This window comes from Phaethon lepturus, unplaced genomic scaffold (assembly GCF_000687285.1).
Source record: "Phaethon lepturus isolate BGI_N335 unplaced genomic scaffold, ASM68728v1 scaffold12805, whole genome shotgun sequence".
Lineage (NCBI taxonomy): Eukaryota > Metazoa > Chordata > Aves > Phaethontiformes > Phaethontidae > Phaethon > Phaethon lepturus.
The window spans coordinates 1-27,295 of NW_010541245.1; the positions used below are offsets into that span (position 1 = coordinate 1).

A 27,295-nucleotide genomic window follows, 5' to 3' on the forward strand; every position below is an offset into this window, starting at 1 on the left:
TTGTTCCTTCCCAGGTGCAGAGCTCTACACTAACTACATTCCTAACAGTGTAGCTAAAGTCAAGGTACTGGAAAAGTACTTGTGAGCTGTCCTGTGTTGTTAATCGGACTGTCTGCATGTAGGTGAGCAAAGAAAGCCAACTAAGACTTCAACGTTTGTTTTTCTAAGGCTTCTGTTAAAAAAAAAAAAAAAAAAATCCAATTGGTGTCTTTAGCTGTTACTAAAATACCAAGGCATGGTATTCAAAGATGATACTAGTTTGTGTAACTAACTTATAATTTTAACATGCTTGAAATGTAAAATCCAATTATGATTTCAGGATCTTTACTGTAAATTAAAATATATTAAATATCACTTATGATATCTTCCTCCTTTGTGACTTGGTTGTTCTATATGTAAAAAGAGGGTTGTAATAATGCATTCTTTTTGCAAAATGATTTGGTGTCTGTTAAAGAAGCATGGTAGATAGGTGTTAAGTTTTATGTAAGGGATAGGTGTAGCAATATGTGCTGGCATCTTTTTTCTGTTTACATTTCTAGGCAGTTGATTTCCTTATATACAATGGTACAAAATCCAAACATGACCCACTTGAAGATAAGTGAACTGGTTGTGCTTCCTCCCCTTTGGATAAGGTGTGATGGTTCCGATCCTGAACATACTTGTTGGCTGGGAGCTGAGCCTCTCAAAGCTGGAGACAAAATCACAGGGATCAATTTTTATATGGTTACATGTGATGGTAAGGCTATAATGTTACACATAAAATTAAATGAGGAAGGCTTGAAAATGTGGGACTATTAATGTAGCGATGCTATTGTTGTCCTTTCTGTGATGTTGACTTGGTACTGCTCTATATTCCTTGTTTTAAAAAAACGAGGTAAAAAAAAGATGATGTCTTTAAGCCATGCCATGCGGGGAAATACCTTGTTAATATGCTTAATGCAACAGTGTCTGTGCAGACCTACCTTCACTCAGGTGCAATAACTTAGCAAATGGAAATTGCTACCATTCAACTTACACAAGCACTGACTCTTACTAAACATTTATATGTTAACACCAGCTCTTACTATCAATAGGGTGGATGCAAGAAGAATGCCTGCTTTCTAAAGTACAACAGGAGTCATACTTGGAGTATTTGAGAATTAATTTTAAGTGCCAAATTTAAATTGTCAGATGTTTGGGTTTTTTTATTCTTACTTTTTTCCTTTCCTAGGTCCTACAGCTGATACAACCTGTTTTGCAAGCCTGGAAGAGCTCAAAACGGCACATAAAATAAAACATCATTCATCTATTGTAGGTTTTTATGGTCTGTCATGCCTCCAATCTAAGTTTAAAAACTCTGGGTTTGGTTTTATGATACTGGTTTTGGGAAGCTTTATAGATTCTATTTAGAAACTCACCTTAGTATGATTCTGTAGTGTAATAGTCTCTTTTGAAGTAACATTTGAGCTCCCTATGTTGTAATGCATTTGTCTGATATTAGCTCTTTTAATGTCTGTGTTTGAAATGCTTTTAAAATGATTTTGCATGTGTATGAAATGATCAAAGTTGTGGTTTGGGTTTTTTTTTTAATCTGTTCATTCTAGGTGATGACAAAAGGATTTGCTCAATATGAACTTATTAGAGCTGCTGCAATAGAGGACACAATTGTAGAATCTGAAAGCAATATATATGTTGATATTATGTGGAATACTGTAGATAAGATTCTGGAGACACCCCCGCTAATTTCAGCTGCCATACTGGTAAGTCAAGAAGGAAAAAGCAAACAAACCCGAACTCTTTCATGGCTTACATCATGAATAGTGTAAAGGATAGAAAATAAGTTTGACTCTTGACATTTGTGTTTATTATTCTTTATATAAGCAACACAATGTGTTCATAATCTAAATTATAAATTATGCTAATGTACATTTCACTAATGAAAATTTTAGTACACTTGATTTTTAAAGTTTGAAACTGACACAAACTTCTGGAACTTTCAGAATATTACACTGGAGTCTGGGGACCCTAGAAGTCCTGCATATCAGCTATATAGAGAACTGCAGTTTCTCCTTGTAAGTATGTCAGAAATTCCAATTTCAGATTTACATGGAATGGTGATTTTATGTGTTCATAATTTACTTTATTTCAATTTTCATCAGATGTTTCAAAGATAACTTTAAGTTTTTAGTTTAGAATAAATTTTGAGTTCAGTTTAATGAACCTTGAATACAAAGAGCACAAATCATGAACACCAAAGCCAGAAAATTCAAGAAATTTCTAAATTTATGGTTAGCTGTACAGAGAGGGATATGGTTCTTGGAGAAGTGAACTATGTTTTGAAGTATGACACATGCAGAAGCTCAAAGAAGAACTGATTTGTGTTGTTTTGATTTTCATGCTGCCTTTAGGCTTTGACTGAAGGTTTGAAGACAGGTGTGACTGAGTGGCCTGAGCCATTAGAGTCTGAATCAGCTGTTGAACTGGTCCAGGAATTTCTGACTGGTAATTGCTGCTAGTTACATGGGGAGAGAGGGGTGTCACATTTCGCAGAAATGAAAGGAAAGTCCACATACAATTTTTAAAGTATTAGAATTAGAGATGTTAATTTCTATGCTCTAACTTGCTCTATGCTATAACTTGCACAAAGTAGCTACATAGGTTAGTCAATACATCTCTTTTTCTTTGTCTTAATATCTTGTATAAAAATAATAATAGTTTCTTTAACTGTAATTGTGTAATTTTTTAAAAGCAATTGGGAGAGTTCTGGATGTCTCAAGTTGTCTGACATGCACATGAACTTTTAAACATGCTCAGTGTCCCTTTGGTGGCGGAAAACAATACTTTGATGAAATCTTAAAATGAAGCATCCAAATTACTGATTCTTTCTGGAAGCTTGTGGCAATACATGTCTTGTCAGAAGTTTAAGATATTAGAAAACAAATCTAAAAAGAGAATCAGATGTTGGAATGCACCAAGAGATTTTCAAATGCAACTGTAAATTTTTTTTAGTAAGTAGATAAAACTTGGACAAAAACTCCCTCTGACAAATACACATGGAAGAAAACCAGAGACATTAGACCACCTGCTACCCCTTAGTGCTTCCACACTGGAACTTAACAAGTTAATGCTTGTTATTATTATTAACAATAACATGATTAATTATTAATTTTATATTTTAATTAAAATAAATTTAAATTAATAAGATTATTTGAAATTAAATAAAAATATTAATATAATTACTCTAGATGGCAGAATGTAATAAAGGTATATGGCGAAAATATATTATGCTTATAATAAAAAATATTAAGAAACTATAGTCTTTTCAGACTATATCCTTACCCAATCCAAAAAAATTCAAAATGGATAAATTTTGTCTGTTAGCCATCCAGTCAGTGCATTTATTAATTATGATGTGCCTGGGGGATTTATACCATTGGTTTGATGTTATCTTTTTTCATAGTGGTGAAATTTATTTTTCCTCCTCTACTAGATTTAAAGAAGAAGCTGGATGGATATTGTGTATCTGGAAACAAGAATGAAACAGAGGTATATGCAATTTTCTACCAATTGCCTTGTCATCTAGTTTTCCTTATAAATGTAATTATTTCAGATTTTGACTACATCTTGTATATTATTTATGTATATATGTAAATATATAGATGTAGAGATAGATAGATATCTTGCGTTCTGTTTCTGCTCTGTGGAAGTAATGAAAGAAGGCTTTGGAGGCAAAATTAGGAATTCCATAGCTGTCCTCTAATAGAACGTCCACTGTAATTTTTACCTTCAGAAAACCTCCCTGTTTGTTTTTTTTATTCTAAATGGTCTACCAGCGTCCATTATACTTTTTTTAATATAACTTAGTGGTGTGGAGCTATTTTGGTTTGCTTCTTTCCCTTCCTTTTTCACTACCAAAAGCTTGCAAACTGAATTGTATTGTATCAACTGCAATTTCAGTCCCTTGTCTTAACCATTGTCTGCATCTCCTAAAGCTGTCAATCTCATGATGTCCTGGTTTCTTCCAGGAACTCCGACCTTTGTGCCATTGCATTCTAACATTAATTTGCTTTTCTTGCCTAATTTAATGATTTTGGGGCAATTTAATGGTATCAGTTGTATATCTATCTTATTTATCTAGAAGTTTACAATATCCTAAAGCAATAGAGAAATTCAAATTATAAAAATGTTTTCAGTTATAGTAAGATTTTTTTTCCCTTTCAGTCTACAAGGAAAGGTTTGGGTCTTCTTCCTATTGGGAGGGAAGTTGCATTTTGTTCATAAGCTAAAATTATAATGATTTCTGTATCAGCTAAACCAGAAATATTCAGGATCAGGAGAACAGGAAAATTGTTCTGGGAATACACATAGGTATTCATTTTGGCCTCCCAGGGCATTGCTAGGTATACATACAGTTACATAATGATCTATGAGTTCAGTGTAGCACAGGTCATCTTCTGAGTTAGTGCTTGCTGGACTGTGTGCTTGCTGTTTACCAGTGCTCTGTGCATGATGCCATTGTAAGGTGAAAAGGACCATCTTGAGCTGAGCAGCTGGTTCTTCCTCAATGGTCTGGATGAACTTTACTTGGTTACGACCAAGTCTTTCTGACAGAAGGCTTCACTTTCTGATCCAAAGCTAGCAATTATCCAGTGTGATAACTCCGAAAAGAATTAGTCTTACTTTTAAATAAAAATATGCTTCCAAATTACAATGCAGTAGTAGCTTCTGTGCAGTAGTTTCCCTGGAAAAGGGAAAAAATTAGTGATGCACCCAATTTTGATCTCTGGAGAAAATTTGAATTCATAAGGTCTTTGAATCTTAGGCAAGCTTTTTTTTTTACTTAAGACAAACTCTTTCAGAAAATCAAATGTGACACTGCTGCAGTGGACAGTTCAATAAAATCAATCTTCAGTGAGCGAGGAGACCTGGATTTTGCTGAACAATTATGGTGCAAAATGAGAAGTAAGCGTATTGTGTTTTTCTTATCCCACCTGTTTTCCTTTAATTCTTCTGTTCTCTGTACGTACTATACTGTCTTGCTTTCTCAGTGAAATGAATATAAATTTCTCTGAGTTTTAAGGACTGATGAGCTCTTCAGAAAATTGTTATCAACAGGCTTTTTCTAAAAGAGCTATTTTTAGATATGCAAGATGATATACTTTCTTACAACATAGAAAGGTAGACTAACATCTAGCAGGAGATACAATATTTTGTTTTATTTGATTGTAAAAGGTACTGCACAATCAGTAGTACTCATCTGCTCTAAAACTGAAAACTTTATCTGTAAAATTTTTGTCTTTCTAGATCTGAAGGACAATTTTTAAGTTGATAAAGCTACACACAAACTTTATCATTCTTGTAATACTGCTCACAGTCCTTCAGTCAAATGCATTTTTATTATTACCATATTTTTCAGATTACTAATTTGTTAAACTGTTCCAGGGATTATAACAACTCCTTTCTCTTTGAGGGATGGAGTATGTAACTTCTAAATCCCTTTCATTCCTAATAGTGCACAACCTCTGTTTGAATCACAGCTAAAGTGTGTACAGTGTCCTGCGTAAGGGCTTGTTTCTTGCATAGGAAGCAGTTAGTTGGATAAATAGATACTAACAGTTCGTATTCTAGGTAGATGCTGTTCAGTTAAATTTATAAAATGTGTTGAGCTGCAATCTATATCGAGGGAATGCAGCCAAAACATGTTATGTGACAATCTGCTTCTGCCATGTGCTGTTCTCTAACAGCCATATGCAGTTCAGTGGTCTCTTTTGATCATCGTTTCTTCAGAGTAACCCTTTTTAAAGTTGTGATGTGACAAACTTAACAAAAAGCAGTGCAATCTGTCATTTCAGCTATCGCTTTTTAAATGAGGGATGTCGTTCTTGCAAGTATGTGTTGGCCTATTGTTATTGACTTGGCAGCTAGAGCGCGAGCCTGGATTGATAAATAAAATATTGCATCTTTTTTCTGAAGGTGTCAGTTCTTATCAGGAGTTGATAGAGTGTTTCACACTGATCATAAAATCCCTAGAACATGGTGAGATACAGCCATGGGTATGTATTTGTATTTCATGATAAATGTTAAAATTTTGAGTTTGAAGTACAACATCATTCTTTTCACTTAACTGCCCCTTATTTCTGTGTTGTATTGTTTTTAAATTACTTTCACATGTCACAGTTTGCCTCTGTTTCCATGGTGGTGTACTTCTAAACAATGTTTATGATGTTTTGTACACAGATGACAAGAAAACTTTTCTGATTTTTAGATTCATCAAGGGAGTAGCAGTTTGCTAAGTAAGTTGATCCAACAGTCTTATCATGGAAAGATAGAGGTCATTTCCCTCAGTGGCATCACTCCAATTCAGATGCTCTTGGAGATCGGTTTGGATAAGATGAAGAAGGATTATGTCAGTTTTTTCATAGGTAAACCTGATACCTGTTAACATGATTAGAAATTCAAGACTAAAGGTATTCCATGCAGGAAATATTGAAGTTTTGCGTAACCTTGATCTCACTTGTGCTCCCATCTCCTGAAGTGCTGTTTCCAGCCTCCTTAGTAACTGTACTTTTCAGTTGTATATGGTTTCAAAATTTAAAAAATTAATTTGTTTCAAAATAACTATACTTGCATAACAGTGTATTTCTTTTTCAATTTGAAAGAAAACTTTAGGTTGAACTTCAAGTAACATAAATACCAGATTTATATAACTGTGGACTGTGTTGGTTTCTTATTTGTTTGCCATAGGTGAAAAAATAAGACCCTCATGCTCTTTCTGTCTTTTGCTTTATGGTCTACATGGGCTAAAAGGAAATCAGGCAAGGGTATTTATATGTAATAGCTGTGTTTGTGCAGTCTGTGGTATTTAGAAAGATATTTTTGGTTATTCTTATATAATATACTGGAATGAAAAGCTAGGGTGGAAAGGCTTTTGTAAAGTACTTTTTTTCTTGAAAACACTGCCTTTTTTCAGTATTATAGTTTTATATTTTTTTCTGAATCTGTGGGAGGGGTTTGTGTTTTAACATTGTTGTTACCCACTTCATTTTCCTTCATCTCTTCATTTCTTCATTTCTTTTTTGCTATGTCATTCTGTTTTCATTCTTTGTTTCATTTGTTTTTTATTTTCACTATTTGTAAACCTATATGTTTCAAGGAGGGTGGTTGTCTCAATGTGTATGTTTCTTCTTTGTGCAGCCTTGGTGGTAAATAAGACAACGCCTCTACCATGCCACTTTACAGGTTTTCCTCTTGTTTTGAATGAGTAATCCTGTCAATAAATAACACTGCAGTCCTAGTAACTTTGCACTTTTCTTTGTTAGAATTCCCTGTTTGATTACCTGAATGTTGCTTATATTTCCTCTGATGCTATGTAGTAAATTTTAATTTATTTTTCTTTTTTTCATTTTACAGGCCAGGAACTGGCAACATTAACTTACTTGGTGAGATGTTTTGGTTTTTTGTTTTGTTTTTTTTTTTTTAACTCAAAGCGGTGTAAAGTAGAACACACTGGGCTCATGGTGGGATGCAAGTCATATAATTTCTATACGCTGAGAAACTGAATTGCAGATCATGAGGATGGAACAATATACTGCAGAAATGTCATGATGTTGTTTCCTTATTCATATATTATTTCCTAGGTATCTGATATAGGTCATAGTCAAGAAGGACAGGGAATCTTTGTTCATACTATGATAGCATGGAACTTTTGTTCTGCCTCTGCTGGGCCATTCTTAAAATTTTGGCTTCTCAAAGGAAGCAGCAAAATTATTCTAGTATACTGGGGATGTGTTGTGTGTCTGTAGAAATTGAGTGTCCAGTTAAGAGCAGAAGCTGTTTGCTGTTCCAGGATTACTTCATTTCCACATCAATAGATCTACAAGAACAAGTTCATCGTGTTCAAAAGCTTCACCATATGCTGGAAATAATGGTCAGCTGTACAGTCTTACTTCAGTTTAAACATGAGAACCTCTTCCCTTTGACACAGTAATTACTTCATTTTTGCTTCTTGCTCTTTAAATGACAATAACAAATAGATTCTCTTCAACAGTTGTAAAGAAACTCTCTTTAAAAAAAAAAAGCATCCCTTCTTAATGTTCTAATGATAATGAGACTGCAGAAGTAGCAGTTGGATCTTCCTGCATGCTGTGTGGCTAAAATTGAAAACCAAAGGAAATCATAAAATCTGACAGTATAGTGAATTTTACACAAGGTTTATGCAGTGTTGCACAAGCATTTCTCCAAAGAAAGTTAGTAACTATTTCATATCTGTTGTAGAATTTGCATGAAGTATTATAAGGAAAACCCTCTAAATGAGAAGCATGTGTTTCAACTGCCGATCAGACCAGCTCTTGTCAAGAAGTTCTATCAAAAGTAAGAGAAACTTCAATGTTTGCAGCATTAAAGTTCAGGTGTGACTGAATACCTGACTGAATTTTGACGACTTTTTGTTATTCTCTCAGTGATCACCCAGAAATATGGAAGGTGGACATAAGTAGTGGGCATGGACCGAAGGAGGTTAAAACAACATGGCAAATTAGTACTAATCCTCCAGTTGAACATATGACATCAAACAATACAGGTAAGGAATATTTGTGTTGAAATGAAATAATGAAAGTACACACTTCAAACAAATGCAGTTTTATACTGGGTTCAGTGGATCCGAACTTCTTCTTTCTTCCTTTTCAGCAACAGCAAAACGATGTTTTATCTTTTAATAAAAGGGTGAGAACATATTTATGGAATGTAAACGACTTTCAGAAAGTGGTGACTTTCTTAATTCTCACCTTTGAGTTACGTTTTTAGAGTTAAAATTACCAGAATAGTTCCAAATGTGACATAAATATTCTTCACAATATCTTATAACTTACTTCTAAAATCTTTGCCAGTGTATCTGAGAATGAGTTTGAAGAGGAATTTACCTGTTACTGAATGCTGGCCTCTAGTCGGAGAAGCAAGCAGGTGCTAAGGAAGACATGCCTTGCTGCAATCAGATGTAAAACAAGGCAAAAAGCATGAGAATGGGGAAGAATTAGGCATATGGACTAGTATAGAAAGAATTTGCCTTTTTGGGGTGAGGTTTGATCCAGGGTAATGCTTTGGTAAAGCTGTCCTGTCATTCTCAATTTTTGTCATGAAGTGCTCCTTTCAGTAAAACTGAAGTTTTGAAACCAGTGCTTGAAGCTGCTACATGAACTAATCTCTACAATTTCTCATTCTAAGAATAGTGGCTAATCTCATCTTTTGTGTCTGCAGGTTTCTTTTCCGATTCCACAGTTAATGGAAGCAGTGAAGAAAGAATGTATTTTATTACAATGGCTAAGTGCAGTCAGGTGCATTTCACATAAAAGCATGTTACTCTACAGGCAGGCACTTGAAAGGTACAGTAAAGGGGAAAGTTCAGTATTATCTGTGTCCCAACAGTATATTTAGAAACATTCTGTGATTTGAAGATCAGTACATCTTACTGAGTTATTTGCTTTAGTATGCTTCAAGTGTGATATATACAGCCATAATTATTCTGTATGCATCTACTTTGTTTATAAATGTTGTGCAATTATGATTGTACAGTATCATTACTTTGAAAATATAGTAGATATTTTCGTTTATATATTTACAAATGTTCAATAAAGTTCTGCACTTTCGGGTTTTAAATTTTTTATTTTTGTTCATTAATAATGCAATCAGACACTGTTCAAAGTGTGAATTATCTTAATCCAACAAAACCAGCAATATTGTCATGTTTTCCTGGTGTCAAGTGACATCTCATCATCCAGATATATTTCAAAAGCTGTTCATCTAGGGCATTGTGAACTTCTGACAGTTTGATTTTCTTTGTCCCTGTGCTTATATTTTGGAGTATTCTTTGATATACTTCTCTTCAAATTCATATTTTTTTTCCCCTGTATGCAAAGTGAATTGTTTTAACAGTGTTGTCTTGTATACTTTTGCGTAATTTTCTGAAAAAAAAAAATTCAGCTTAATTGTCTGGGCATAATCATTTAAATATGTTGGGATAACAGTTGCATATGTTCTTATGTTGATTAGATAGTGTATGTAATGTTTTGGTGGTGTAATTTTAAACAATGGCATACTGTGGTATGTGCTGCTTAAATTATTTGAGACAAATATTTTGCATAAAAGAAACTACTAACTATTGATAAGTAAGAATAAGGAAAACCCCAATATTCATGCTTTTTACAAACTACATTTCTATCATATCTGGTTTTTCCTCAGCGTATCTTATTTCTTATCCCTTTCCCAATATTACATCTTAATAACTATCAGGTTAATAGCTAGCCTTTGAAAAGAAGCTAAGAACAAGGTCTTTTTTTGGATTTATGTACTGCTACTCTGCATTCAGTATATGCACATGCAGTGTTGACAATATAGTGCAAGTTAAATAGGAAACTTGTTTGTTGCTTTGCTTTAAAGGAATAATTTCAAGCACAACAGAAGGATGATATAGCCAGATGGTCATATTCTGGAACAAATTTTTTTATAATCGTGTACATAACTTGTTCCTACATGAAGTAGAAGTGAATTTGAGGTGGAATATTACATTCTGGAAGTGCTTGTATTAATTCTAATACACATTTCTGTGTGTAATATATTATGAAGTCGCATGAAGTAAACCTAGGTCCTAGTTCCTAGTTTGAGGTAAAACAAAACTAGAGAGATAAGAGCCCTTGCTTTAAATCTGACTCAGCAGTTGTCATCTTTGATTAATCACTTCAAATCACTTCCATGCCTAAATAGTAAGGCTTATATTATCCTAACTTTTGGATATGAATAATAACTTAATGTTTAAGCAGTGCTTTGGAATATTTAAATGCTTTTCATTTTAAAATTATGTGCCTGACCCTTCAAATAGCAGTTACATGCTAATTAAAAAAAGTCTACTGGTGAACAGACTGAAATTAGAATTTGCAAACAGCTTTTAATCATTTGAAAGTTGTACTGGGAAGATTTGAATCACTTTGATCTTAGGTAACTATTTTTCTGGTGAACAAAATGTATAGTAGTCTCCAAAATAATAAGAAACATAAAATTTGTTATTTAAAATTAGCAGAAAGTAATGCAGAAACAAAATGTACTTTGGGTGTTGATAACAAAAAATTGTGTTTGGGGAGCTGAATAGAAAAAAACTATAAAAGTGCTAGGTGGACAGGTAAAGTCATATTTCTTTATCTTTACAGTGGTATAAAAAGAGGCATTTGTGGCAAACTTTAAACAATATAATAAAACTTGCATTTTATTTATTATGCAAAATGAAGATGTGTGTAAGCATGCAATTTTAACTATGATTTCGAAGGTAGAATATTAGTAGGACAATGCTGATGAATATGCAGAGTGTGAAAACTGTAGGAAGAACAATCTCTGTCACTGTTTCCATGTGAGTAATCAGGGAATCTAAAATTTGAGAAATGAATAATATGTAAGAAATTTAATCTTCTGGAGTACACTAATTGTTAATTTAGAGTTAACTTAGTTTAAGAATTTTTTTTTAACATTTATGGCTAAAATTATTTTGTTAAATGTTGACATTGGCATAAACAGCAAACAAACAAAAAAAATTTCATAAGTCTGCAAAAGCTGGAGCAAATCCATGATGGTTTTCCCTCTCTTTTTCTTTCTAAGGTAAATTTTTGAAGATATGTCAGTGCGCAAAGTGCTGCAAAAATTGTGCTTACTATGAATTAGGTTCAGTGCATTAGCACTTCAGTACATTACCTGCCCCCAAGAGAAGGGTAGAAAAGAAAATTGTCAAAGTTAAATCCTTGGGAAGCACTTTAGCCTTTTTATGATTGTTTTGCAGCTCTTTGAAAAACTGAATGGGTTTTATTTTGTAGAATTTTGCTCCACAGATAAGGCTCAAAGAGTTCAGTAAACACAGTTAATTCACATAGAACATATCACTCAGTAGTTGAGGCTAAGTAGGATAAACTTAGGATAGCTGCTTTGATGTTTTCTACTGCGTGGAATTTATCTTATCCTTCTTATGAGACTTTATAATACTTACTTAATCTCTCAGAAGTTTCAGCTGCAGTAGACTATTCTCCTAGTTCAGGAATTACGAAAGGTCCTGAATTACATTGGGAAGGGCTTAAGTGAGATGGATTAGCCTGGCACTGCGGAAATTGCAGGCAAAGTCTGCTGTATTTACATATTCTTGAGCAGCTGCTGCAAGTTGTGCTGTTCTTAGCTTTGTTACCAGGAATATGAAAAAACAGAAATGTGGCTTAATGCTACCTTAGGCTAGTGCTTAGCCCATTTTTAAAATAGTTTCATTGTATGTAGAAGTCAAATATTTTAGATGTTTTCTGTCTGCATGATTGTCTTGATTCGTCTGGCTTCGTTTTATGTTTGAAAGAGCATTTAGCACTTTTATTATTTTAAGGATAATACTGTCATTCTTAGCTTTAATTTTAAATAGTAACTCTTACAGGCTGTGTATTCCATTAACATCCAAAGTTTATCCGTTTAGCTACAGTGATTTTAGTTGGGGAGAATCAATAAAGACGTTTTTCTGTAGAGGCTGTTGTAGTTGAAAGCAGTTGTTCTTTCAGGTAGAAGATTCATTTTAGGACCTGCTAATAGTAGTATTCACAGAGAAATTTAAAATCTGAAACTTACATAATACCCTTTTATAAAACAAAACAGAAGACACATAATTACCTGTAGCAAGGAGATGGTGTGTGGTAGAGCAAGTGTCCATGGCCTTCCAATACCAATTCCTCACCTGAGAAGGTTGACATGCAGCAGTTCTGTTAGACTGTAATATTCATTCACAGCAGCTTCTTCTCTGTCCCTGAACATCTTTCCTTTACAATTGACTTGAAACTATTTTATTCTGTCAACACATGATTTTCTGAAAGTTTCTTTGTATCTCTGTCATTTTTATTGCAGTATATTTCTTATAGTTAAGCGTTTAATAAAATTTTTAAAAGCACAGAGTATATTCCATATTGTTTTCCAATAAGGTACCACGTATGTGTAATTTTCTGCCTAGAAATCTGACAGAGCACTGGTAACTTATGATTTAAGTTTTTGTTCACATCAGTAAGTCCAATTAGAATTTGTGAAATGCTTTAGAAACAGTAATTGAGGTTGTTTCCACTTTTCTCTGTCTCTGGAGGCCTGTGTATTTAACACATCCCTAATTTACAGAACCAACATGTCAAATTTCATGTACCATATTTATGCAAGTTTCATGAAATTCAATGTGATATTTGCCCATATATTGAAGAAAAAAGAATAAAATTAGCGATTGACATCACCTCTCTTGGATTTGGGAATCCGTTTGCACTGATAATCTTTTTATAATAGTCAACGGATGCCTTTGGGTATCGTGGTTTGTTCCTGTTTTTAAAATCAATGTGATAAAATCCAAATCTTTCAGAGAAGCCTTTGTTCCATTCAAATTTATCCAGCAGTGACCAGGCAGTATAACCTTTGACATTAACACCATCGTTTAGAGCTGCAAACAGAATGCAAATTATTCTGTTAAACTTGCCTGTGTTTTGTCATCCTTAAAGTATGGTTCCGTAGGTGTTTTGGTTTATACCAGAAAGAGATAGGGAGGGAAGAGGAGGACAGAAGAATTTAGGTTCTTTGAAAGTATTATCTTTAGCTTAGAGGTCCTAAAGCTCTGAAAGAATGGTAATTAGGTACAATTTCTGCTTTCCAAAAGTGGAAACTGATGATCTATTACAGTATTAAATCTCATGTAAGTTACTGTATTTATTAGCATCAGTATGTTTGGCTATATTGTCATTTTTGTGAAAATTTATTAGTCTAGTTTGCTGTCCCTTTTGATCTGTGAATATTTCTTTCTCTATGACGTAAATTACAGGAGTAAAAAGTAATCAGAAGGTGAAAATGCTCAAAAAGCTCATGCACTAAAAAGATGTTTTTAAAGTTACCTTTCAGTATTTCATTAATATATCCTTTCAGATACTCTATCCGCCATTCATCACACAGCTGAGTACACTGTACCTTTTCAGAAACTCCATTCTCTGTCACATAAATGAGAGGGTTCCCATACTGTGTCTGCAAATAAAGATATATTTAGACCGGTTCATATAAACAAAATCATTTTATTTTGACAGAACATATGGGACTCTTAGGAAAATGCATTGAAAGCAATTTTCTAGATTTATTTACAGTTACCTTTAGTAAGAAAAATGTGTAACTAGGAATTTAAGTTAACTATGGTTTTTATTTTAAAATTATTGGATTCTGTAGTTTTCTGAACTGAACTTAAGGGTTTTTTTGGCAAAGAAACTTCCCAGATATATAGGTGAAACTGTTGAAAATCTAAAATAGTATAAGTGCAGCTCCTGCAGCTTCTGCATGTAACTAGACATTTTGTTCACTTTTAAAGATTTACTCTGTAATCACCTTAATAAAGTTGAGTAATCTTCTGAATCCCCAGGGCACAGAATATAACCATTTAGGTCCTGGAGCTGGCCATTTTGGGTCCACCAGTTCAGCCAAATCACGGTCAGTGTAGTAACTGGACACTTGCAGAAAGGGAAAGCTCTTCTGTATAACATAACGAGTAGTAAAATGACCTATTCCCAGGAAATCCGATGTGCCTTTAATATAGTTTTTCTCTTGCACTGAGAAAGTTGGTAATCTTGATATCCCCAGGCCCTGCTGGGCACTCTTCCTACCTATCAAAATAATTATAGGAAACATACTTCTGAGGAGCACAGAAATTTGTTTTCTTTATCTCACCAACAATAAATACGGTTTTCCTGAACTTAGTGTAGAGGACACTTTAGCTTGATTGCTTTTTTTAAGATAAAATAATCTTGCCTCCTTTTGGTTTGGAGAGGTAAGTTGAGTACAATACATGGAGAAGACAGTGAATGAAAATGCTGAGGGTTTTTTCTAAAGAGCATGACAATGTCAACAGAATGCTTGGAAACCTAAAGTGACAAGGACAGAAGTGCTTTGCTGCTGTGTACATTGCCTATCTTGTTCATTCTGTGAAAAAAAGATAGTGAAACCCAGTAGAAATGCAAGCTTTAGTGATGAAAAATTGCTGGTTCTTTGTTCTTAGGTGGAAAATCTAGAAAAATATTTAACAACTCCCTGTCTTGGTTAGGCCAGTAAAAATGGACTGTAACTGAAAAGCGAGGTAGTTTCTTCCTTTCCAGTTTGGAGCACTCAAGTGTGCAACTGTTGGGGTCAACAGCAGCTCAACTTTTTAGTTCCAGTATGTTCCCCAAACTGCTCAGGGGCTGTGTCCAGCCCATGGGCCATTTGTTCCTTAGCCTTGTGTCACCTATGTCCTCGTACTTGAGTAAACTACACGTTGGTCAGGGGCTGTTCCACTACAATATGATGTGTGTAATTTATTCATGTTATAGTGTGTTACTGGGGCTTACCTACATAATTCTTCATAATTTCTGGATAGTCTCCTCTGTAAATTGGATTTGCAAACCATCCCAAATGAAACTGTATGTATCTTTCAGCAGCGTCTCTATCTGTCTGGCTATGTGGATCAACAGGTTCACCCCAGTCACTAGTTAGGGAAATTCCAACCATACCTTAAAACATAAAGTGACAATTTTGCAGTTTATACATAATCTTTAAGCCCTTAATACAAATAGAAGCATAATTACAGAATGAATCCTTGTTACCTTGCTGCTCACTACGCCATGTGTTGTTGTAAGAGTGCCATACCTTTGCGTGAGTCTGTAAGTTAAAAAAAAAATAATGATATGCACATTTTAATCAGTTATAATATAGAAAGCCAGTGAAGGTCAAGAGCAGTTTTTGCACTAAGGTGTGTCTGAAAATATAATTTCATGTGAGATGCCAAAAAAGCATTTATACAACATTCTTTCCCATAGGTGATATGCAGCATTCAGTATAGTGTCCTCTCCACTGATTCCAGTCTTTGGGTGTCTTTGCCTAATTTGTTCAGGCAAGTGAAAGTTTATTTTTACACGACCTAGACTTACTGAAGTCACCTGCAAAATTCATTTCAACAAGTCAGGACTTCTTTTTCTAGAGTAACCTGGTTATTTTCTTACTCAACCAGTTTCACATTATGTTTTAAAGAAACACTTAAATTACAAGGAAGAATTTATGTTGTTCCAGCAAAGTGTCACAACAAGCACCTAGCTTCTCCTGCTGCACATGAATATGCATTGGACATTTAAAATAGTGTGATAATTTTATGTGCTAGTTGGAAATGGCATCATTACAAAATTATATTCCTTTTTAAAGAGCAGAATTAAAAAACTTGATCATGCTGCTAAAAATTCTTAATTCACACCTAATTTACAGCATGATTTTAGTTTTACTTTAATTATATGGTGCGCTGCTTTGTACGCTCCGCATCCACCGAGCTTCAGTCCTGGTGCATGTTCTCCTGTTTCATACCCCTTTTCAGCAACTGCCTGCAAATACATAAGAGTTAGTTATTCTCTGAACAGCAGAGCTAATGAATTTGCTACCCTCCTTTGGACTTAGATCCTGTGCTCTTCTGCATGGTCTGTGTCTCAATTGTTTCTCTCCAGCCCTCTTTTTCCTTCCTCTCCCCTTGGCTCCCATCTACTACCCTGCCGCTCGGTTGGTAATACGCTGTGGCTTGTTGGAAGCAATGTGTTGGTGACTCGTGTTAGCGGACTGGCTCGCCAGCTTGCTGTTCCCCAATGACATGCATGAAGGGCAAGTTACAAGTGCCTTTCTGATTTCTGTGCCTCTCTCTTTAGCTGATGATTTTTCAAAACTTGACTGGAATTTCATGTCTTGAAACTCTGCCCTTGTGCAGAATCTGGCCACTGAGATTTTGGGGCACAAAGATTAATGGCGTAAGTCTCTTCCTCTAGTGTCACTTTCACAGAATTTTGGGAATGATGTAATGTAATGGGAGTGATTGGAAGGAAAGTGTTGGTAACTTACCCAAGGATTACTAAAAGTAATCCAGTGTTTCACACGATCGCCAAACTTCTCAAAACACAGGTTTGCATAATCATTAAAATAATTTACCATGCTTATATTTTGCCAGCCACCATACTTTTCTTGGAGAACCTTCACAAATAAGAATTTCAAGAATCAATAATGTTATTTAAAGTTCAGTTGCCCAGAGACTTTTATTTATATTTCAGTAGCTCAGAAGGAGATTTTTCAAAACTTTAATGTGTATAAACTACCGTGTATATAAAATGCAAATGAATAGAAAATAATTATAAACACACTTAAAAACATCTTTAAGCATTTTGCTAAAGTACACATAGTCCTTAAACTTAGAAATAAACTTCCTATCAAAACATTTATATTAGACATTTCAGTAATTTAAATATTGTCTAACCTGTGGAAGATCCCAATGGTAGAGGCTCACAATAGGGATAATATTGTTTTCCAGAAGACTATTAATTGTATCGTTGTAGAACTGTATTCCCTTCTCATTCAGTTGCTCTGCTGGTTGCACGCACAGACAAGAAATTACCTGGACTGTTTTTCAAATAACTGGAAGAATAGAAATCTAAAAATTTTAACCAAGGAATTTCACATTACAGTGATGGGTGTACTGTAATGGATGTGTAATGGTTAAACTGTTCTGCAGGCAAAGAAACAGAAATCCTTTTAACAGTAATGTCAAGCAACTATGGTATACTCGGGAGTAAAATTATTTGCCTACTAATACTGGTAAGAATATGGTGAAATTGTTATGCTTACATTTGATGCCAGTGGGCATAATCCGAGGCCATGAGATAGAGAATAGATAGTGATTAACTTTCAGCTCCTTCAGTAACTGAATATCATCCTGTGAAAAGAGAAACCAATTAAAATAACTCAAGTCCAAGCAGAATAACTCTTCAGTTATTCATCTGTCTTAAATAATACTGAATGCAGAAAATCTATGGAAGACCTGGACAAAAGAGGATTCTATCAGTTATTTTCTGCGTTTGCTTTAAGATGATGGCTCTTTCTACTTGTATACTTCCTTTTTCACCTTTTTTTTTCTTGACTCTGTAAAGAATTCTTGTAATGTGTTGAGTTAACAACCATGGAAACTGAATGGATTCACCATCAAATAGAGGATGGAAATTTAGTTGAAAAACTGCAACACAATTATATTTATGTCAGAATTTGTAATGTGCATGTTTTAAAAATGAATGTAAGCCTGTAAATCCTGACCTCAAACATTTCAGCTTAGGCACAAAAACATGGCTACACAGGCTTTCATGACTGTCTCATAGTGGAGTTAGCACAAAAAAATAAATTCAGTTCTTTTTCTAAGAAATCATACCTCTTCAATATTAAATGAAATTAGAAATTGATGATATATGAGCCAATGCAAAGAGAATTCTGATGATGAAAGCAAATAGAGAAAGAGTGCTTTTACATAGAGGACCATGTAACTGAACACATGCAAGCAAGTTTCAGAAACTGTCAAAATATGAGCCTACAGTAGTGAGTAAACGTTGAAATACTATTAGTTGCACCTGAATCTTCTCTGAAAAATAGGTCCTGTCGTCATTGTGTCAGTCTCTTCTGATGCAACAGCCTCGTAAGCCTCAGAGTTCCAACTTCTCTGTCGGTTTTTATTAAGCTGTTCTTTCATGTTTTTGCTTGTTTCAGAGAGATCTAATGAAATCTCTCATGCATTTTCATATTTTAGAATAGTAAGGCATAATTAGTTTCTTTCCGCTTAGTTCTTGCTGAAACCTCTGGTTGTCCTTTGGATTTCATATATGTGGAAAAACCTCAGTGGAATATAACTTTTACCAAATTAGTTGGAATTCAAATTAGGTAATATTGGCTTATCACAGTCATTTGGATTCCTCTTGCTGTGTATCTGTCTTTCCTCTAGGACAGTAATTCTAAAATTGTTTTTGATAGTTTTAAGCTTGGAACCATATTGCTCATAGAGCTGCATTTATTATTTATTTATTATCCATTCAAAAAACTGGAAAACATCCAGACTGAATTGTAAAGCATCTGATGGTTTTATTATTCTTAAATATATGTAGAAAACCCTTAAAGCTGCTCAAACACACAACAAAAGGTGTTAATTTTATTCAAAGATCAAATGCATTCATTGTTGTTCTAGCTAAGCATTTGGACTTCCCACAAAATTTGGAATATTTCTTTGGACAGAAAAATCCTGAAAAACTGAGACCTATTTGGGAAATACTGTGGTATTACTGGTTTTATGAGGTTATTAGGAAAGAATATCTTACTGAACTAATTGAAAATATCATCCCTAGGCTTCTGAAGTTAAACGACCCTAGAGAGCAACTAAAGAATTTAATCTTTGCTGTTATTTCAAAATGGGAAATCAGTATCATGAAATGGCTCCAGAATGTTTCTAGAGGGGTGGTTCCTCTTTAACAATACCTTAACTTTGTAGTAGCCATCACATGCTGAATCTCCTGTTTCGTTTCTAAACACTTCCCCTTTCTTGTGAGTAAAAGCATCCCAGATACTTGGTCCTTTCCCATCCTTGTCCCAGGCCCCTTCAGTCTGGTATGCAGAACTTCCAACACCCCATAAAAAACCTAAAGGTAAAAGGAAGAGAGTTATAATTTAAACATTTTCCTGCAAAACTGGTCTTCGTACTAAATTTTTGTGTAAGAAAGCAATTGATACACCTTCACGGCTGCATAGCTTGGTGTGAAATGTGCATGATTGCATGCTTACTGAACATGGGACTGATGTTTTCTACGTGAAACTTTATCGGTGCATAACAAGGGACGGTCTGAAAAAGTGGCATAGACTAAAGGGCTCCTTTTCTGATGCACTGAAAAAGGAATCTAATTCTTTCATATATTAAACCTTGTTGCTATTATTTGACAGTGATGAGGTAGTGCATTGGTAGCGTGGCAGAAATACCTTACTGCAAGAAAAAATTAGGTTCCCACATAATTTTTACCTGCTAGTTTTTATGTGGTTTTTAGCGATTACAAGTTTAGCTGTTGTTACATAAAATATATAGAAAGATTCTGGATTCTATTCCTATTATTATACAAAAGGACGTGATTAATCCATTTCATAGGCCACTTAAAAATTTAAGCATGGAAACGAATCAGTGCCTATATCTTTTTAGTTGTGTTTTCAGTTGAATGAAATGTGTGAGTGTGTATAAATATATGCTGGAGAAAGGACAAAATTTCCTAAAGCAGTACTGAAGAGTGAATTGGATAATACTAAACAGCTTTGAAGCAAACCCAACACAATTATTTCACTCACATTCATTTCTTAAGTTAGCTGCATAACAAAGGATATTTTTAGTTTATAATTCTTCATTAGTTGTAGATAATTTATGAAAAATGAGAAGTGTTCTTAGGTGTGATTTGTTATACTGTGCATCTTATTCAATCACAGACAGGAAAGGGAGGTCTGGATATGAAATATCAATCTATTAGCATTTACTCTGAGTTTACTGTTTTAAGTGACTATATGCAGCGCAGAGTTATGTGAATATTTCCAGGGCTAGGTGCGGAAGATAATACTAAGTATGCATTCTGCAAGAGCCTGAATTTTTCTTTCTGCCATTTCCCCAGTAGCTTTCTCATGCAAACACACAAGTAGATCCTAGAGCATTATAAAACCCACAATCAACTGTAGCTCAAAAGTACCAGCTGGAAAAGTGCCATAATAGAAAGAGCCTGGATTATTCTTTGTCCACTGGAAATCTTCAGCTGTATTCAGCTGTATTACCGGCACAAGCATATACCATATTCTCAACATGTAAATCTTCATTGCTGTTAATTTCATCACTGCAAACTGTTCTTTGCAAGCTCCCACCTGATAAAATAGAAAAGCATTGTCAGGTATTGCCGCTCTACAAAGCGGGCTTAGGGTGATCAAAAGGCAAAAGCTTATTTTTTTTCTGTTGAATGGGTACGATTTGCATTGAAGGCTAAAAGCAGTGCCTGGAGTAAGTAGAAGATGCAGTTAAGCTTCTGGCAAATGTGATGAAAATGAGAGAAGAATGAAGTGCAAAATTATCACTATTAGAAGTGTTGTCTGCATATTTTCCATAACGCTATTTATCTTTACTATATTCTAAAATTCTGTACTGGATTTCAGACTGTCCCACCAGTGTTGGTAACTAAAACCCTGCAAACAGTAATTGTGAGTGGGAGTGAGAAATAAAAGTCATTATGCTGCTAGCATCTTGTCACTTAAATATGTAATGGAAACAAACCTTCTGGAAATTAAAAAGGAAAATTAATACTGCAATTGTTGCAGTTTTAATAATTGCAGCTTTTATCTTGGTGATGTCCCTTTTACCCAGTTCCACCATCCATTTAAAATGCTACTATGTATGCATGGTATTTTTGACTGTTAAATCGGGTTAAGCTATTGGTGAGATGACCAATTTTAACTGTTTTAAATAAGATTTCAGAAGGGCTTTGTAAAACAGCACTATTTTCCCCAAATTTATATAGCTCCCAAAGGACCTGTTTTACATTCCTGAGTTGCTGCTGTTGGTGAATTTGAAGATGGGGTTAGAAAGTGAGGAAAAGTAGAACAAATACCGTATTAAAAATAATCGTATTTTGCATTGGAGCATTGTATAGAAAGTAAATACATCTGGAGCTTTGAAAAGCAAACTGGGATTACAGGATCGGACACGTACACTAAGCCAGTCAATTGGACTGCTTATGTGAGAGCATTTAACAGCCTAAGGGGTCCCAACAGCAGGTAAACGAAGGTCTGGAAATACCACGTCCTTGCCTGCCTGTACGAAGCCAGCCTTGCTGCAGTCTTTCTGCAACGTGCAAGAATTGAACCGCATTTTACGCAGCATCTCATCAGCTCCTCTTGCACAGCCCTGGGGCAAGTGACAGAACGAGGGTGGAAAAGCCATCTTCAGAATCGGGTGACCCCTGGTGAGCCCACTGTGTGCTCCTTCACCTTCTCTGTTAGGAGACCTCAGTAACGGGAGAGGGTGGCTAAACAGAACTAAGCAACAGTTTATTTCTGACTTGCTGTTTACCATGATTTTGTAGCATGTCTCCCGCATGTAAAAATTTAGGACCTGCGCCAAAGCCTGGTGGGAGTCTTTGCATTGACTTCCCAGGACTGTAGGTCAAGCCTCTAGTCATCTGTGGCACCAGATCCAAACTGCCTGTGTAATACCTGTGCCTCTTGCAGGTTGGTTCCTGACCAAAAGGAAAGAACAAGTTTGGCTAAAACCAACAGGCAAAGGAACCACTTTTCAGAACATGTAATCATTGTATGACCTCAGACACCTGTCATTCTTCTGCGCTTATTAAAGAGCATTCCATACCTCCTAATTAACACAGGAACTGCACAGCTTGTTTGGGAAAATGTATCTTCTTCAACATCAAAGGCCTTTAGGCTTGGATTAAAAGAATCTTCACCTCTGCATTTCTAATATGAACATTTAGATTGCAAGGGGGAAAAAGAAAGCGCAGACTACAACTTTGTATTTTGGGTAACTCATTTGGAGCTAGGAACAACAGTTGAATCAAAATCAGTATATTTTTTTGCCTTTTGGCCTGGTAACTGTATTAGAAATAATTTCAGTACTTTAAGAATTGCTCAACGACAAGACACACATTTTTAAACAAACATGATTTTACAACAACCTGGATTGAAGAAAATAGTCTTATTTTATGCACAGTTCATTGTGGAATATGCAAGCATAGAATCATAGGATAGTTTGGGTTGGAAGGGACCTTTAAAGGTCATCTAGTCCAACCCCCCAATTAATTATAAATTATTAAGTTAATTATAAATTAATTTTCTTTTCAAATGAATACATGCTTTTTGGAACTTCATTGCTGTTTTTCTGGCACATACCGTTACAAATACAGCAGAAGAAACAGCTATTCGAATAGTGCAAAAAGGTTCGTCAAGTTTAGACTGTAAGGCTGGTATTACAAAACACCCTTCTGACTCTCATTGTAGATATATTACCTTCTACCCTGATTTTAGATTGAGTTATTTTAATTTTCCCCCATTTCTGGCTTACCTGGTGTTCTTTGCAATGGATGTGCCCCAACTGGGAGATTCCTGTGAACTGCCAGAAATTTACCGGGACATTCAGAATAAATTTACTTTCACAGAAGAATTGCATGGAATTAATCCAACTGTCACAAAAACTCGGGAGAAGCATCTAGTTGAAAACAGCATTTTGTTCACTTACAGCCAAAACAAAAAAGAACAATCCTTTTGTATTCAGTCAATGCTGCAGGAAAAGGTTTAGCTTAACCGTACGAATCTTTTAGCAATGAGGTATTTTCCTTTGTAAGCAAAATCAGCTTTGCGAGTGATCTATATGTTCATACATAATTGCACTTGCTCTTGAATGGGGTATTTGTAGACATTTTTCTCTTGGTGCAAATGTCTGTATCCTAGATGGTATTTGGCAGGGAGATCTCACTGGGAGATTTTGTGAAGCCAAGGGTTTTGTTTTTCATGGCATAATTTTCAATCAGATATTCAGGATGCAGTCTTGAAAAATAATATGCTTTTTCTTTTCTCTTGTTTCTAGAGGAATTCCTTATGGTGATGTCTCTGTGGAAAAAACAACTCTTCCCAGTCTTGGAGGTCAGCTGTTCAGCTTGAGCTATAGCTGTTCATTCTTTTAGTTCTGTGAGTTACCATTCAGTCCCCCCTCATAGATAATATGCATTGAAAAGACTGTGTAACGAGCAAACCCATTGCTAGGGCTTGCTGGGCTGAAAACATGTGGTTTCAGACATTGCTCTTCACCTGGCTTTCAGGAATGGAAAGCCTTTCTCTGCTGAGAGAGAAGGGGATGAGCCTCCCGAGACTAGCAGAGAAGATGACTACTGCTCTTGTGTGGGAGGCCTGAGGTAGGACAGAGATGCTGCAGAGGGAGGCTCTGGACAACACTGATGCAAAAAGATGTGTGAACCTTTCACCCATCCACCCTAAGGAAAGGGGGTCTGTAAGCAAAGGGAGTCTTGTAGGGGAAGCAGAAAAAGCACCAGCTCTGTTGGCTCTAGGTAGTTGGGTGATTTTCTCCTCAGTGCAGTGGACCCACATAGCTACTGACACTTGGGCTTTCTGTGGGTGGATGACTCATGACCATGCAACATGCTATCCTGTGCCTTTCAACTTTGTAAGCAGTTTGTAAGCAAATTCCCATTTATTTGTTTAGCTACTTGGTTTTGTCTTTTTGTTGTTGTTGTTTTTTAGAGCAGTACTGGTGCCCTCTCGCGGTCGATTTCATGCAAGAACATTAGCTAAAAATGTTGCCTGGTAGTCTAAGACAAATAACAACGTTGTAGTTCATATTCTGCCTCTGATCTCAGAAGTGAAAAAGTGCATTGATACTATACAGGGAATATCATCAGGAGCTCCTTGTTCATCCATGCAGGTCTCTTGGTAAGCTCACTTTGACTTCCTGCTCATCAGGATGGACCGTTTTCAAGCATGGAGGAGGCGATCCTTGAAAATCAACCAGCTCACGCACTTTGTGTTTTATGATGCTCGTAAAGATCAGTATTGTATACATAGGTCGGCCTACTGCAGATGAGTAGTGCTTAAGGCGTGTTTTTAAGTGACTATACATTTGGCATGCTTTATCTCCTGCAGGAGTGGGTAGAGCAGTGTACAAGAGTCACTGCAGAGCTGTATGATGCTAGAGTTGTTGTGATGATTAAGGGTGTGTATTAGTCATTTCTTGTTAAATCACAATTGCACCTAAAAAACACACCAAAAACAAAGGCTTTGGCATGCCAGGAGGGAGACTATGACTATTCAGAGAACTGAAAGACAGATCACTGTTCTTTATGGATGAGAGGCTGAGGCCCAGGGAGACTGGACAGAAATCGCACAGGGATTTTGTATCAGGCTGAGAACTGAACTCAGATCTCTTGGCTCTCTGCCCGGTGCCATACGTATGAGCCAGTTTGCTGCTTTAGGGACATTTGGTGAATTGTCACTGACTTCAGTGGTCAGCAGGAGCAAGCCCTTAGTGTGCACGAAAACATGATTCTTTCAAACTACCTTTAAGATGGGCTGCTAGAAACATGATGCTGTTCCACGCTGTAAGTTGTGCTTACATGGGTTTTCTTTCCTAACACAATCTTTTTATGTGCTGATGTTTCCCAGTTTTCTGCATAAAAGCCCAACTTTACCCACCCACCCCCCCCAAAAAAAAAAAAAAAAAAAAAAAAAGTTGTGAGATATTTACATTGCTGCAGCTTGGTCATTTTTTCCTCTTGTTTCATCTTGGGAAAGTTTTATTAGCAGCAGTTTTTAAAATGTGCCAGAAACACATCAAGGCTATAAAACCTTTTATTTTGTTTTATTACTAAAAAAAATATTTAAAAAAATGTACTCAGTGGAGTCCATCCAAAATTGCCCAATAACTGCAGCAAAATCACCTGGAAAGTAAGTTATGGAACTGGCTTACTACAGTGGGTTGTGAAGTCGGGGGAAAGTCACAACTGACTCTCAGTTTACAGTTTATCTGCTGTTTACTTGTCGACAGCCTGGAGTGGATCTTCATCCATAAATGATGCAGATGTTTATGTATTGTCTTCCTGCAGAGTACTATGTGACCATACCACAAAAACTTTGGCACAAAACCCGCTATCTGAAATGAATTGATACTTATCCTCCCAGTTTATCTTCTATATTATATATGCTATACTTTGTGTTGCATATATATGCTATACTTTGTGTTGCAAAACCTCTTCTCTCCGGATAGACAACCAGAGATGGAGTAACCCCTAATAGCAGCTACCATAAAACTGGTATTTATTTGATGAAAAAAGTAGAAGCTGTCTTCTCCTAATTCCCTGGCAGCTGCTCAGACAACTAGACCAAATCATCCTCATACAATTATAACCTATCTCCCCAGCTTCCTGATGCTTCATTCTTCCGACTTGCACTCCCTTTCCAAGCTTGAATAGGCCTTTTCTGTCTCAGAGAGAAAAATCCTTTCTTATTACACAGTGACCCGAAAAACACGTAATTTTTCCAGTGTGTGGTCTACTGCAACTACCCTGAGATATTGGAGATTTTTCAAAATCAAAACAAAATCCACTTACAATTGTTCTTGGAACAAAAACACTTGTATAACTGTACTTGTATTTTTCTGTGTTACAAAATGACTTTCGTTGCATTATGTTAGCTGTTTTTGGAAACTTTTTGTCTAACCCTCAACTGTACTAATGGCCTGGACTTGCTTTTCAGAGAAAAATAGAAAATTGGAAGTAATTGAAATGAGGATGCCTTGCTTTACAATCAATCATGTTGCTTTGACTTGAAGCAGTTGGGGGAATGTAGTTGTTAATAGAGAAGACGTTCAAAACTGTTTCTTCTGACTGAGTGAATTCTAAAGGCAGAAAGGAGTGTTTGGAAATGTGGGAGATCATTTTATTGCCTATAAAAAGAGAGCAAGGACACTGAAGACTCATTCTGTTCTAAAAAGACTGTTTTTGAACTGGCATATATAGGTTTCCCAGTAACTTTAGAATAAAGATCGCCAACTTTTCCATGCTTAGAGCCATTTTTATTTTTTACGTAAATGTTTTTAGCCAGACTGATGCAGTCGTGTTTGCACAGCTCTGCCCTTTACCCAGTAAACTCTGGTGGACCTGACCTTGTATATGCCTTTTCCCCAGCTCTTTATGTCATCGGCTGACCCAACCTGCAGACAAGGCTGCCTTCCTTTGGACTACCAGGATTACCAGGAGGCTCGACAGCCCTGGCGGAGCATGGGGATGCAAATGCACTGATAACGTTGGCTGGCACCATTAGCAGAATTTTACCATGCAACTGTTTGGTACCCAGTTTGACAGAGGTACCACTGCTGGCCTCTCACTGTGGGGAATACCAATCTTCTTGTATCCTGGGAAATCGGTGGGCAGCTTCTGAAGACAGTCTCCATCTTAAGAAAATCTCCAGAAGTCTGGAAGACCTTCTGTTTGAACTGTGATCCCTAAGATGAGATCAGGATAGGTAACTCTGAAACTTACACCGTATTTACTTAGCAGTTCCTACACAGCTAGTGCTATCACATTTTATGTCCATTGAGCGCACTGAATAGCTGTTATCACTAACCACTGGTTTTACTGGGGTAATTTTTGGAAAAATGAAAATATTTGAGAATCTGCCATCTCTGTTTTGCAAAGAAAGATTGTAAAGATTGGCAAGGATAGGGTAAATCTACAGAATCTATTCTAGTTGTACCAAAAGCTCAAATTTTAAAGGTGTAATTTTCAAATAAGATCCTAAATTGTATATTCTTAATAATAAGAATAAGGTGAAAAGGTGCAGACACTTCCCTCTTTTGTGGAATGCTGTTCTACCAAATGGTCAAAACTCATGAGACTTC

General features: G+C 35.7%; 2 protein-coding genes across 2 annotated transcripts; one reads left to right on the forward strand and one right to left on the reverse strand.

Annotated features, from left to right (window-relative positions):
- Positions 1-546: 546 nt before the first annotated feature.
- On the forward strand, positions 547-9,630 carry ZWILCH (zwilch kinetochore protein). Its single transcript, XM_010287681.1, has 14 exons — positions 547-736; positions 1,211-1,290; positions 1,584-1,739; positions 1,980-2,051; positions 2,388-2,481; positions 3,470-3,531; positions 4,839-4,954; positions 5,960-6,032; positions 6,245-6,401; positions 7,390-7,418; positions 7,826-7,962; positions 8,254-8,349; positions 8,439-8,557; positions 9,232-9,630. The coding sequence occupies exons 1-14, from the start codon at positions 562-564 to the stop codon at positions 9,321-9,323; spliced, it is 1,458 nt and encodes a 485-aa protein (XP_010285983.1). The 5' UTR covers positions 547-561; the 3' UTR covers positions 9,324-9,630.
- A 1,642-nt stretch (positions 9,631-11,272) lies between these two features.
- On the reverse strand, positions 11,273-20,706 carry LCTL (lactase-like). The gene is made up of 13 exons (XM_010287682.1): positions 20,583-20,706; positions 19,342-19,502; positions 17,677-17,764; positions 17,309-17,418; positions 16,900-17,028; positions 16,299-16,394; positions 15,630-15,684; positions 15,375-15,536; positions 14,380-14,654; positions 13,902-14,028; positions 13,257-13,456; positions 12,655-12,718; positions 11,273-11,388 (listed from the first exon to the last, which is right to left on the reverse strand). The coding sequence occupies exons 1-13, from the start codon at positions 20,704-20,706 to the stop codon at positions 11,273-11,275; spliced, it is 1,707 nt and encodes a 568-aa protein (XP_010285984.1).
- Between the last annotated feature and the right edge of the window lie 6,589 nt (positions 20,707-27,295).

Bases quoted from the DNA above. Each gene is read 5' to 3' on its own strand.
- ZWILCH (XM_010287681.1), top strand. From the start codon at position 562: ATGGTACAAAATCCAAACATGACCCACTTGAAGATAAGTGAACTGGTT. The intron at 737-1,210 runs GTAAGGCTATAA...TTCCTTTCCTAG, and splicing joins TTATATGGTTACATGTGATG to GTCCTACAGCTGATACAACC. The intron at 1,740-1,979 runs GTAAGTCAAGAA...TGGAACTTTCAG, and splicing joins TAATTTCAGCTGCCATACTG to AATATTACACTGGAGTCTGG.
- LCTL (XM_010287682.1), bottom strand. From the start codon at position 20,706: ATGAAGATTTACATGTTGAGAATATGGTATATGCTTGTGCCGGTAATA. The intron at 17,765-19,341 runs GTATTGTTAAAG...CTCTTTTCACAG, and splicing joins ATGGCTACTACAAAGTTAAG to GATGATATTCAGTTACTGAA. The intron at 14,655-15,374 runs GTAAGCCCCAGT...TTATTTTGATAG, and splicing joins AATTATGAAGAATTATGTAG to GTAGGAAGAGTGCCCAGCAG.